General features: G+C 42.1%; 1 protein-coding gene across 1 annotated transcript in view; it reads left to right on the top strand.

The window, feature by feature from the left end:
• The window catches only part of LOC123518284 (golgin subfamily B member 1-like), a 108891-nt gene that overhangs the window by 60795 nt on the left and 33681 nt on the right, over positions 1 to 14415 (top strand). The window contains 4 exon segments of the mRNA XM_045279015.1: positions 4451 to 4642; positions 6877 to 6964; positions 10711 to 11055; positions 12125 to 12250. Coding sequence (XP_045134950.1) covers positions 4451 to 4642; positions 6877 to 6964; positions 10711 to 11055; positions 12125 to 12250 — 751 coding nt within the window.

Raw genomic sequence — 14415 nt, 5'->3', positions numbered from 1 at the left:
ATGGTGGTACCGGGGACACGCACACACACACACACACACACACACACACACACACACACACACACACACACACACACACACACACACACACACACACACACACACACACAGGAGTTGCAAGATAAAGGTCAAACCGAGGGCCGAACTGAGGAGCTGACGTCTGCTAGTACTGTTTTAAGGTTACGAGGACCAGATGATCAGGAAATCTATCAGTTTTTTCTTTATTACTAACCTTTTGACTACCATGTCTTCTGAAGCTTGCATAATGAGGCTATATTCAATTACCACTGGTGATAGAATATAGTTCAAGTCTCTCAGTGCCTTTAGTTTCAGTTTTGCTCAATAGAAGCGTTTGGTATTAGAAAGTGTTGTATTGTTATTAGTGGTCAGCTTATTTTTTTAGCTCGTAATTCACGCTCACATGCAGAAAGGTGATGAGGAGGAGTGAATAGCCTTTAATTTGTGTGACCAGCAAGGAATTCTCGGTAGGGATTCCAGTCATAGTGAAATAGACTAATAGACAGATGTTCTATCTGGCCCGATAGGATTGATGGTGATAGCTTTAGGGGAAAATACGCTGCATCCTTTTCGTGATGGTCCTGTCCCGGGAATCTTTAGTGTAAGAAGTGGTGGCGGGAATTCAGTTTGTCGCTCGTTACCGCTGGACTCAGGATGCTCAGTGCAGATTCATTGGATGAATTGCCTTGATTATATGGATCAAGGTTGCTGAGGAAACTTGATAGGGCGGAGTTGTTTATGTAACCAAAGCTCGTCCGATGTGGTATAACGAGGACAAGGTCGATACGCTAAATTGAAGGCAAGTAACGAAGCTTCTGTAATACTTCCAGGAATTTAATTATACCTCTTCGAAAAAAAATATACGAATATATATACAGACCTCGCAGAGTTTCGCGAGTGGTGAGATGATTTACGAGAAAGTTCGAGTAAGGAATACTTTAAACCATCGTCATGTGAATACGATGGAGAGACAGGGTCAGTCATAAAGAATGGAGGTTAGGGCCACACGCAGGATGAGCGTCCATCCACCGCTTTGTGACTCGTTGCTAGAATAGATAGACAAATGAAAGAGCTGCGCCGTTCATCCAGTAGCACTTCTGGATCAGCTTCACCAGTCCTTACTAAGTCAGTCCAGGAGCCGCGGACCTTGAGGCGTTGAGGCTGATGAAAATATACCCGTGTTCCTAACGATGTCCCCAAATAAAGAGACGAGAGAATGTGGTGGTGTCCTTCTTCGGGAAAGCAATGCCTCAGCAAGTAAACAAATATTCGGCCCTGGGGAGCTGGAGCCGTGCCAGCGTTGCGCCATTGTAGTGATGTGAAGATATTTGCGTTAATCGACCGAATGATTATTCTGTCGTCTGGGTCGTGTGAAGCCACCGATGAACAAACGAGGGAAAAAACACACCTAAATATACCAATAAAAAGAGCGATTCCTTGTGAGATGATCTGGCGCGTTCCTCGGGTGAGCGGCGTTGTGCAACCAACCTGATCCTTCCCCAGCCATGAGTGACGCCTAGGATCAGAGAACGCGAGCCCGACCGCCCTCGGGATATGTCTAGCTTGCAAGGAAGCAGTGGCGGGCGCCGTTGCAAGGCTGCCTGGGCTGTCACTGTCGTCTGGCCGTCACTGGTAGTTTAGTATCAATATTTTTTGTGTGATGCCTATAAGTAAAAGACACTGGTTCGTAAACGCTACAATTTCTCTCTCTCTCTCTCTCTCTCTCTCTCTCTCTCTCTCTCTCTCTCTCTCTCTCTCTCTCTCTAGTGCATCACGCGGGAAAAGAGAGGACCATTCCGAAGTGAAGATGGACACGACAGCCATCCAGGGGAGCGGACGCCACACAGCTATGGTTGAGTGGCTGGCGGGATGGTGATTGAGCTGTGGCGGTGGTGGGATGGGATGGGAGGGAGGCAGGGAGGCAGGAAGGCAAGTCACACACCGCAGCAGTGATGATAGAAAATCCGAATACTCGTGTTTGGAAAGCCGTGACTACAGTGTGGGGAAACTGTAGTAAAGATGTGGATGATGTTGGACAATCTCGCGTCTGTCAGTCTTTTATTGAAGAGCGGAGATGTTTTTTTTTTTTTTTTTTGCTTTCATCAATTTGACAGCAATTTTTTTTTTTTTTACTCTAATAGTGAAGAGATTTTCTCCAGGTTTTTTTTTTCTCCTTTTTCGATCATACAACGATTTTTTTTTTATCAATCAGATAGTGAAAAGAAATTATTTATTTGCATATTTATTCCAGCGTTTATAAATGTGACATTTTTTTTTTTTTTTCATTTTAGATCAAACAGCAGCACTTTTGCTGATCAAACAACGATATTTTTTTTCCAATTTTGCCAATCAGATAGTTATGATGTGGCTGTATTCATTCCGTCTACTATCTCCGAGACCAACAATCACTTCACGAACCGAAATTGTGAAGGACACGAAACTTTTCCACCAAGCAAGTAGGTAAATGACAACAGCTGACATTCCTAGCGTGCTTTGTCAAGTAACATTGCATGTAAAGTATCGAGTACCGTATGTTTAAAAAGAGGAAAGAAAGTGTCGCTGCCAGTAGTTAAAGAAAAAAAAAAATCTTGGCATGGAGATGAACCAGATTAAGGCATAACTCTTCAAAGGGCGGCGTGTAAGAAGCGTGGCCAGGGATGTTACATGGTAGGGGAGGGAGCTTGCGAAAAGAGTCCAGTCCATTTATTACCCTACACCCGAACGGCACCTTAGCTCAACTACTTTTAACAGTTTGCAGCGAACGTGTTTTGTGCCTTCAAGGATGGTTCGTGATTCAAATGATACTTTAGTTAACACTCTGCATCATTAACGGGAAATACAGCCATGGAAATTATAATAATAATCTCTTTGGCAATAGAAAAAAAATAGATTTGTTGATAGGCCAGAGTATTTAAAATTGTTTAGTCGAGTTCAAGATGTGTTGTTATCCTCCCGTAGGAAACAATAAAAATTTGTCTTGTCTGAAATTGTATCTCCTTTTGTTGCAAGATCACGTACGAAATTATAATTTGTAAAGGTGTGTGACCGTAAAAGTGTTGCTGGTATTATTTTACTTTGGTTTTCCATCTATGCCAGATCTGAATATCTCTCTCTCTCTCTCTCTCTCTCTCTCTCTCTCTCTCTCTCTCTCTAACATGTTTACGTGATAAATTCAACCTTTTAAGGGTGTGTAAGCATTCAAGTTTTGTTGATGTGAGTATAGTATTTTTAGACAGCAACATTCAACAGGGTGGTCTGAATGCTCCCGGCACTCACTCACTGCCGTCATATCTTAGGAATCCGTCAAGACAAAAGCTCATAATATTTCCACCGCGTTGGGCAAATGAATCATCTCACACTACAAATATTCACCTCAAAGGAAAGGAATGCCACTGAGTCACGGCTGAGGAAAAATGAAAGTAGGTGTTTGTTGGCTGGCGCGAGCAGCGGAACACGTGGAGGGGAAAAACGTGACTCAAGGTTAAGGTAGCGAGTGGCCAGCGATGTTATTTATTGGAGAGATGATGAAACACGTAAACAGATAATTGAATCGGTTAATGAGTTTGTGGACGCCGTGAATTGCAGTGCCTTTCGCCGCTTGTTCTTTTATTGAAGATTAGATTATATGATTAAACCTTGGATTGCGTTCTCATACGTTTGAGCGTCTTATCTCAACTACTTTTAATAGACGCCAGTGTAGTGGAAGTCATTGTGATCGTCAAGGTTGTTCTCATGATTCGAGTGACAATGTAGCAAGGACTCTACATCATCCGTGAGAAAACATACCGAAAAAATCAACTAACTAGGTCTGTAGTGCTTGAAAATGGTCCTGTGTGTAAGTTCAGAATGTGTCGGCATACAGTTGCTGCATCCCTCAACTCACAAACTGTAAGGAACAATCACACGCGGGTTCACTCTGTCACTGCAATATTCATACATAACTTATTCACAATCATAAAATAGTACCGAATGCCAGAAATTGTTGTACGTGCAATGTTCGGAAGTGACCTATGTGAACGAGAGATTAATTAGATAATATGGGTTAGTGTAGTAATTTCCTCTGGAACTCTTGAGAACCAACAGCCCTTAATGCATGTAGCTAGTTTCCTCTTGTTGTGCTTGGTGAAATGCATTGTGTAGTACATCTAGGTAACAGGAACAGCATTAGCTTGGTAATCGATGTAATCTTAGAAACTGATTATGGAACAGGATGTGTGTGTGTGTGTGTGTGTGTGTGTGTGTGTGTGAATGATTAGGTAGGTAGGTAGGTAGGTAGGTATATAACTTTACTTGAGACAGTATTTTGTATTTTTCTTTGTTGCTCTCTTCGTCGTATCTTCATTCTTTTACGGATCTTAATTTACTTTTCTCAGGACTCAGTATATGTCTTCCCTTTCACTATTATGCTGACGCTCTTCTTTCCTTCCCGCAGCCGGCCACCATCCCCCAGGGCGTGGTAGACATGAACCGTGTGCTGGAGGTAAGTTGCGCCGAGGAGGTGACGGGCAACCAATTTTCGCTGGCCATCACCGCGCCGGACCGCGTCACCTTCATCAAGGCCACGTGCAAGGAGGAGGCCAAGTGGTGGATGGACGTGCTTTCCGTGTTTCCCTGTACTCTTAAGGTGCGTAATAATGACAGATGTCTGCTGAGTAAGATGAATTTTGTCTCTTGTAAACAGTAATGCAGCCGGAACTTCTTTATTAGGGTCACAACGAAATATGATTATGAGCACAGCTTTTATGATAGACGTTTGACAGGACAGACTGGCAACTGTCTTGGGTTTTGATCCATGTGTGTGTGTGTGTGTGTGTGAGAGAGAGATTTGCCACGATCTTGTGGGTCACGTGGTGAACTCGTGACCTTCAGCAAAACCTAGCCATAGAAACCATAGAGTTGGCTTGGCCTGACCCATGGGTGGCACGATGGGACTTTGATACACCACACACTCCATCGTCTTGTCTGAGGAGTACAGTAACTACTCATGTACTTGTGAAAGCCTTTGCAATCTGAGTCGTGCACAAATCTCATCCCGCCAAGTAACAGAGAACAAGAACGCTGCCATTGACTTAGCAACCACTGTGTGTGTGTGTGTGTGTGTTGCTCTCCAAGTCTTATTTTGCCCCCTGCTCCCCCCGCCCCCCTTCCCTTTGAAACAATTATAGGATAACTGTACTGCACTCTAAAGTGACTCAATACGTGATCACTGGCTGATGTTTTAATTAACTAACAGATGTTCCACTATTATTTTGCATAATAATGAGTCAGCATATATGAAGGACTTTGAAAAACATTGCTTTGTTGGCTAATGGGGAAGGTTGTTGACCCTTTAAACCCTCTCCCCACCCTCCCCAGTGTGTGTGTGTGTGTGTGTGTGTGTGTGTGTGTGTGTGTGTGTGTGTAGTTACTCATATACAGTGGCAGTATTGTCGTGAAGTGCATATGTAAGTAGATGATTGCAGAGGTTAGTAACATAATATATATATATATATATATAGTATATATATATATATATATATATATATATATATATATATATATATATATATATATATATATATAGAGTATATATATATATATATATATATATATATATATATATAGAGAGAGAGAGAGAGAGAGAGAGAGAGAGAGAGAGAGAGAGAGAGAGAGAGAGACTTATTAATGCAATCCTACAATCAGTGAAGTTTCTATTGCTACTAATATCATTTAAGATGACTGGTTTGTATGTATACTGAACACTCAACATTATATTCCCTTGTTGATGTCTACTCCATTTACAAGTATATGCCTTTAACAATTCATAGATCATTCTGAAAATATTAAAAAATGCAACAGAGTAGATTGTGCAACTGTGTGTGTGTGTGTGTGTGTGTGTGTGTGTGTGTGTGTGTGTGTGTGAATGAGAATAATGTTGGTGAAACTCCATGAAAATGCATGAAGGGAAATTATAAAGTTCATATAGCAGTAGAGTGAAGCAGAGACCCTTCATTGAGCAAGTGTAGATTAGAAAAATAGACAAAGTAAACAAAATAAAAGATGCTAGAATTGTTTTGATGTTGATAAATATATGAAATGATTATGTAGGATAATGCTTAAATGAGAACAGTAAAAATATTCACTTTTATTCTAACTAGTATTATCAATTATATGGAGGATTTGTGATTGAAAGGTATGAATCTCACAAATTAGATGGGTGTGGATGACAAAGCATGTGAGGAATGCAGATGTGAGATGTAGAGGAAAGCAGATATTCCAGGTGGAAGCAACAGATGTGGTATGAAGGATGCTTGATAACCATTTAAGTGTTAGACAACAAGGAACAGACAACTAATGCAAGCAAGAGGCATCACTGTGTTCCTTTGGCTGCTGCTGCTGCTGCTGTTCAGGCTCACAGCAGCAGGCCACCCATCTCCTCCTTCCTCTGTCTTCTGCTTCTGCTGCTGTTAAGACTCACAGCAGCAGGCCACCCATCCCCTCCTTCCTCTGTCTTCTGCAGCTTCTTTTGTTACACTCTTCACTTGCATGTCTTCCATCAATGCATCTATAAATGTTCTCTTTGTTCTGTCTCTCTTCTTTATGCATTTAGACTCCCAATCCCAGCATTCTTTTACCCACATCCTTCTCATCTCTCCCCCTGCACATGGCTGAAACAATAGGAGTCAAGAGCACATCACCATAATACATCTCTTACCACTCTCTCCTTTCCTTCTCTTTTTTCAGTCTCATCTGTATCTATCTTTCTTCATAGGCACAAATGACAACCAGGAAACAGGTAGTACAAGCAGATGTAGGAAGGAAACTGGTTGGTGGATGCAATGTTCCTCAGCTAACTCCCTTGCTTGTTTCCCTCCACAGCAGCAGGGCCGCCACAAGAGGAATGCCACCTTCCCCGGCATTAAGACTACCACCACCAAGCAGACCAGACACACTGCTGCCACCATGGGTAAGAAGACCATATTCTAAAACACCTTTATGCTGTACCTACACTACTTTCAAAAGGCTTTACTTGAAGCTACATGGGTCTTTAAGTGTTTTTATGGCTCTAGTTGCAAATTAATATGTATTATTTCTACATTGTTAAAAGGATAAACACTCCTGGAAAGCTAACTACTTATATTGCCTTTGGAAATAGTTGTGGTGAGAGGGCATAGCATTTGGGAATACAAGCAAGAGAGAGAGAGAGAGAGAGAGAGAGATTATTATGTGGCAGAAAGAATATGAGAATTATCAGTATTCTTTATGGAATTATCCATAAAGAGCTAGAGATTAATTGAACTGGTAGTTGTAATATTAAAGTCCACCCTCACTGATTAAAAGCTCCATATCATTAGGTAAGTGAAAAGTGTGTGTGCCTTTTTTCAGTGTAGTGGTGTTGTGTATGCTTCTTTTCATTTTAGTGTTTTGTGGTGGCTTCTTATTACTATATTTCCATTATGTGCATACCTGTCAAAGTATTACAATCATAGTAGTAGTATATAATGATGAAGCTGCACTAGAATTTCAAGTAGTCATTTCAGTCTTCTTGTTAACTAATCCATTACAAATACTAGACGTGTTATTTACTCAAGTGATACACGTGGGTAAAGTGTGATACAGAGAAGGAAAAAAAAAAGAAAGTATGGTGTGGAACACAGTGAGTGGCAGGGAAGCATTATTTTCTCCACATTTGGGGATAAGATGAGTGGTGTGCCAAATGATGGTGCAAGTTTTGTCTGCTTCATGTCTGTGTGTGTGTGTGTGTGTGTGTGTGTGTGTGTGTGTGTGTGTGCAGCTGTGAAGGTTTCACGTGGTTTGTTTGTTTTGTTTTTATAAAAAAATTTATGATTATTATTTTGCTTGATTTGTATTTTGTATAGTGTGCCCTATTTTTATTTTTTTAGATTTTTGTTTCTGCTTGGCTTTTCCATATGTGCCTTTCTCCATCCTCCTCCTCCTCCTCCTCCTCCTCCTCCTCCTCCTCCTCCTCCTCCTCCTCCTCCTCCTCCTCCTCCTCCTCCTCCTCCTCCTCCTCCTCCTCCTCCTCCTCCTCCTCCTCCTCCTCCTCCTCCTCCTCCTCCTCCTCTAACATTGAAATTCAACTGGCACAAAGTTTTCTTCACCACAAGATGTATGACCATATAGATTTAGGTATGCAAACAAGAGCCTACAGTGAGAACATGTATGCAGACAGGATGATGGGTGATTTCATGCTTCCATCTCCTTTTGCTGTTACCAATGCCTTATAAGCATATCATGTGCTATCCCTGTGGGGCATGGTGTGCTTGGGCTATACTGCCCTTGAGGAAGAACAGAGTCATTGACAAAGAAAGGTCTGGTGTGGTAAGCTTGTTGCTGCCTTAACCAGACATGATCCACTCTGCTTCTTAATAACCACCACCTAACCTGCCCTGACCCAGAGAAAGGTCACTGCCCTCTGACACTCTCTGGTGAATGTATTTTTTGGCAATATATGTTTGCTGTGGTGGATGGTCATGGTGCAGCATTAAAATCACTACATACTGGTATACAAACATTATAGTTTAGTAATTCTTCTTTGAATAACAAAAAAAAAATTGTATCATTCAGCTATACTGTAAGATTTTACATTCAGTGTTGACATTCATTTATTTTCTTACTCTCACTTTCATTTGCTCACCTTCCTTCCCTCCAAATCTCCTTCCACCACCATCTCAAATTTCTTAGTTAGTTGACCATATCCATTTGAACACTTATGAAGCCCCTTGAAGAGCCTTCACAATTGCCATGTTTAGTAATGAATTGTACCTACTACCTCCATCGCCTCTCAACCTTTATCTTTTAGCTACTACCATTTTTTTTTTTTTTTTTTTTTTTTTTTTTTACGGTAAGGCCTATAGTGCCTGTAGGCACACTTGAAGACTGTATGGGAAGTGCTGTTCAGCTTCCACCCGTTAGTGGCGCAGGCAATTTTATTTATAGTGGTACCCATATTAGGGCCCATGTCACCCACGAAGCTCATCTTGAGTGTAACCACCTAGAACCTGGGTATCATGGTGACATGTAGGTAACTTTAAACCACTCAACAAATGGCAAAGTGTTTAAGGCTGTACGTGGTGGGATTCGAACCTACGCTTGGACATCTGCCCGATCCCACGCTCACCACCCTATCCACCACGCCACCGCCTCATCCAAAAATCATAGATTTATCACTCTTTCCATGCGTGTGCGCGTGCGCGCACACACATATATAGTTTTAAAGAAAAATTGGATAAGTGTAGATATGGAGACGGGGACACACACACACATAGTTTTAAAGAAAAATTGGATAAGTGTAGATATGGAGACGGGGGCCACACACACACATAGTTTAAAAGAAAAATTGGATAAGTATAGATATGGAGACGGGAGCACACACACACACATAGTTTTAAAGAAAAATTGGATAAGTATAGATATGGAGACGGGGGCACACACACACATAGTTTTAAAGAAAAATTGGATAAGTGTAGATATGGAGACGGGGCCACACGAGCATAAAGCCCAGGGCCTGTAAAACTACAACTAGGTAAATACACACACACACACACACGCACATGCATAGAATATTAGAAGGTTTGGAAAAGGTGGACAGGGATGACTTTGTAGTACCTGAAAATAGTGGCACTAGAGGACATAAAAAGAAACTGAAAAGGAGTGTGTGCAGAAGAAACATCAAGAAGCACAGCTTTCCTCATAGAAGTATAGCAGCGTGGAATGATCTTACTGATGAGACTGTGTGTGTGTGCCAAGACAATCCACAAATTTAAGGAAAACTTGGATAAAAGTAGATATGGAGACAGGACAGTGCGAACCTAGTGTGGCTCTTGTCCTGTATTTTACAACTACGTAAATACACACACACACACACACACACACACACACACACACACACACACACACACACACACACACACACACACACACACACACACACACATATATATCCCATAGTATTACTGCTTTCCCTTCTTATATGACCTTCCCATTTATCCATCCCCTGCATTGGTTTCTCTTTCTTCATTATTCAAACAGCTATTTTGTTCACCATCATTGACATAGAATTAAATAAATCAGATCCACAATGTTCCATTTCATGTCTCATATGATGCATCATGGAAACACAGAGAAATCAATTTGAATGCATTATAAATTGGACCATGAGAAGGCTTCACTGGAGACTGAACCCCTGGCATAACATCCAAGATAACGGAGTCTGGTGTTACTAATTATAGGTAATTTAAAGTCACCAAGACCCAAGTGGATTTTGCTTGGCCTTGACAGTTGCATCTACACCCACACACCAGTAACTCACACCCACACACTCACCACTTGCTAACTTCACTGCACATAGTCTCCTTTATATACCAAATGAGTCTTGTGTTACTAATTACAGACTATAATTGGATTTTGCTTTTTGCTTGGCCTTGACTATCCTATTTACACCCACACCAGTGACTCACACCCACACAGTCACCTCTCACTAACCTCACTGCAGATGGTCTCATTATTTATCTATCTATCTATTTATTCCATTTCTATCTTGATCATCATCATAGACATCCCCAGTCTCTCTATTTACCTACTATTTATTCCTCCTGCCTTGTTCACCATTATAGACTTTCCAAGTTCAGCTCTTTTCCTTTCTGCTGTGGCCCTGCAAGTAACAGCACCCTGCTCCCTCTACCCACCCAGCACCCACAGCCTTTGAGACTGCAGCAGGCCAGAGAGTTCGCTTCCACAGCTGCACCACCGATCCGATGATAGAGTCCCGCCCTCAGTCTGCCCCCGCCCCCACCTTAGAAGCTGAGGAGGATGTGTTCCCTACCAAAGATTCCTCTTCCTCCCCCCCAGCTTCCTCCACTTTGCAGTCCTCCACCCACTCATCAACCAACACCTCAAGATGCTTTTCAACTCCAATCTCTACCTCCACCCCACTGTCCTCTCTTCCTCCCTCTTCCACACCATTTTCCTCCCTGCCTCCTTCCTCTGCCCGGCTCCTTAGGGAAGAACAAAAGGAAAACACACCATATATTGGAGGTAAGTGTGTGTGTGTGTGTGTGTGTGTGTGTATTTACCTAGTTGTATTTTATGGAAGGGGAGCCTATGCTCGTGTTGTCCCATCTCTGTATCTCAGTGTCTAATTTTCTCTTAAAGTCATGTATAGACTTTGCACACACCACCTCTCTGTCCAGTCCGTGTGTGTGTGTGTGTGTGTGAGTGAGTGAGTGAGTGACTTTTTTTCCATAAAAATCGTGAGTGATCAAGCAGGTAATGCAAATGTTAAACTCCTGTTATTCTGTTTTTTTTCTTTTTTTACTTTTCTCATTCAATTATGCATTTATGACCACTTCATAAATTAAATTTATAGTGTAGGAGAAATTAACACCAGTTGTTCATTCTGGCCAGAGCATAGATATGTGGTTGTATCAAACCATCATATACTATTTTGTGGTGAATATAGGTAGCTCACATTTCCACTGAGCAAGTATCTTGTCAGAAAATTGCTTGCTTCCTCAATTCTTGTGAAAGCAGGAACACTCAAGATCCTGCCAGTGCATAAAGAACCTGTAGTGCTAAATAACTGAGTATTTTATGCTGAATATGAAAGGGTTGCAACAGATCTTATGAAAGTTGGAGGATGTGCAATTTTGTAGTCAAGCCAGGTAATCTTTTATAACTGAACCTTGCAGAAAAAAATAACTTTCTCTTGTAGATACCTGAAAGGAAACTTTGTAGTGGTGAGTGACAGCAGGAACTGGTATTTTCTAGAACTTAAATGAAATGCAAGTATTTGTTAAGTTCATTGAGAAGGGATGTATTATGTGCTTCAGCCATAAAGTGTCACTCATGCAGGGCAATACTAAGTAGTGATTCTACATACCATGGCTGGTCATCTGTCTCTCAGGAAAGACACAGGCAGTGCAGCAGCATAGGATTATATTTTTACTTTGTCAAGTTGGATTAGATCTTTGATAAAAAAATACACAAATAGCAAACTAACCAAAATTTTGTTGTATTAAGTTTATTTCTTATCTACTGCAAGCCTTGTGCATTAGTTTTTGTCACATTTCATTATATGCTGAACAGTCTTCATCTGTGCCCACAGATTACACTGATAATCCACCCACCTCAGAGTCCCCGCCCACACAAGACAAGATGAGCCACAAGCTGCGGGCGCGACGGGCGCCGCGCCGCACAGAGGGACGTGGGGTGGGCCTCACTCAGCCCAGGAGTAAGTCTGAGGTGTCAGGCATGTTCCATCCCACTCAAAACTACCCACTGGCCCGAAACCAGCCATCCACCACCTCCACTGTTGTTGCTGCCGCTGCTGCTACTGTGACCACCTCTAACACTGCCAGTGGAGCACTAACTGGCTGCTCTGCTCCACTGGCCACCACTAACTTGAGGGCTGATGGGGACACTAACTCTAACCCTTATCCAGCAGGAGGCCTGTCCTCTTCTGTTCCCCACTCTGCAGGAAGGGTTCCTCACTCCCACAGTTCCTCTGCGGGAGGGGCACTTCATCCACCATCCCAGTCTCTGAGGAGGCAAAGTCTTCCATCTCCTTCTCATGTACCCACAAATATTTGTATCCCTTCATCCCTGCCCCCACCTCCTTGCACTCAGCACAGGAGTCCTCCAAGTCCACCATCTCCTCCTCGTGTGGCAGCATTGCCTCATCCTCCTTTCCATCCACTTCTGGTGCCACTATGACCTACTCACCCAATTCCTCCTCCTTCTCTTCCCCTACTACACGACAAGTGGCATCCTCCCTCCACCCATCCTCGCCCACTACAGCCAACCCTCTCAAGCCCTTCTTTAAACAGTCAAGAGGGAGAAGGAGAGCAACCATAGATGTGGCCTCCTCACTTTCCTCCCTCACCTCCTTTCCTTCTTTTGCAACTCCTCCTTCTCTTACCACTGCCTCCTCCTCCTCTTCATCTTCCTCAACTCCTTTCTTCCCTCCTCTTGGCCTTAATTCTTATTCCACCTCATATCTTGCTAGCTATAAGAGAGGAGGTCTGGGAGGAACTGCCACCCCACCTCTCCTTTCACATTCACTTTCATCCTCCACATTGGGGCTGGCCATGCATGCCCCCCTCCCCTCCCGGCCGCTTCCACGTGCCTCCACCCCGCCCGCCAGACCAGGTGTGTGGGCAAACAAACAGATATGTATTACCTGTAGGCAAAGTTAGAGGCTTATTTAAGATGTGGTTGATCAAAACATAATTGCACAAGGAATACTTGCCTACTACTTTTTTTTGTTGTTGTTTCTGTCATTTGTCTCTCAATTTAAAGTTAGTGCTTGTTGGTTAAATTACTTTTTTATTTAAGTCATTTATTGTATATACATAATTCATGTTGAAGTGCAGGTCAAAGTTGGATTCAGTATGTGTAGTGTACTTCTATGGCTGCTACCCAACATATGCAACAAATAGATACAAACGTGCCATACTATTTTTGATTCACATGAAGGCTTCTACATACTTGTGATTCTGCATAGTTTCCAAAGTTCTTCAGAGTCTTTTCTCCCATTTTCTGCTTGTTGGAATATCAATGGGACCCACCTCTGATTCAAGACCTGTTATGTTTTTCACCTTGATTCCCTGCCGTAGTAACACAGGCTGTGGGAGGAAGTTGTGGAGGTCAACTGTGGTAGGGGTGAGGCATCTGCATGTTGGCCAGCTTATGTTCATTAACTTGGGGGTTTTATGTGTGTTTTGATGGTACTCAGGTGATGGGTAGGTGGGTGCTTTGCTTGCATGTATGTGTTGGTGGGTGAGGAGTGTTGGTGCTGTGAAAGAAGAGAGAGAGAGAGAGAGAGAGAGAGAGAGAGAGAGAGAGAGAGAGAGAGAGAGAGAGAGAACTTTTATGTTTTCTTTCTAATCTTGATGTATTGCAAGATAATGTTTGCAAGCATACTTGTCTATTGTGTACTGTGAGTCTGAGTGTGTTGCTGCCTGCTGTATGCCTTTGACTGAACTTAATATAATTTAAGTTTCCAGCATGTACAGTACTTACTGCTTTGTTATCTTTCATCTGACACTTCATGCTGATCACTGTTTTTTTTTTTATGCCTGTGTCTTACAAAGGCACAAACTAAGGAAGTCAGGCTGACATCCCATTATACTGAATTAGGGAAGGAAGCCTTTGTCCAGAACAGTATTACTTGCTAATGCAAGGATACAGTGTGAGTCATATACCTAAAATGATCAAAAACTAATAATTCTCAATTTTCTCCATGTCTAAACTGAATCTAGCCTGAATTTTTTTTCAGGAATCAAAATGAAGGATTCAAACAAATGGCTAGTTAATCATTTTCAGGTTTATAAATGAATACTACTGAAAGTTTGCAGTTTTTGCATTGATTCATATTTTGAATGAAAAATGTGTTTG

Source organism: Portunus trituberculatus, chromosome 43 (assembly GCF_017591435.1).
Source record: "Portunus trituberculatus isolate SZX2019 chromosome 43, ASM1759143v1, whole genome shotgun sequence".
Taxonomy (NCBI): Eukaryota; Metazoa; Arthropoda; class Malacostraca; order Decapoda; family Portunidae; genus Portunus; species Portunus trituberculatus.
The sequence above is the reverse complement of the archived record's forward strand: the minus strand, read 5'-3'. Positions and strand labels throughout refer to the sequence as shown.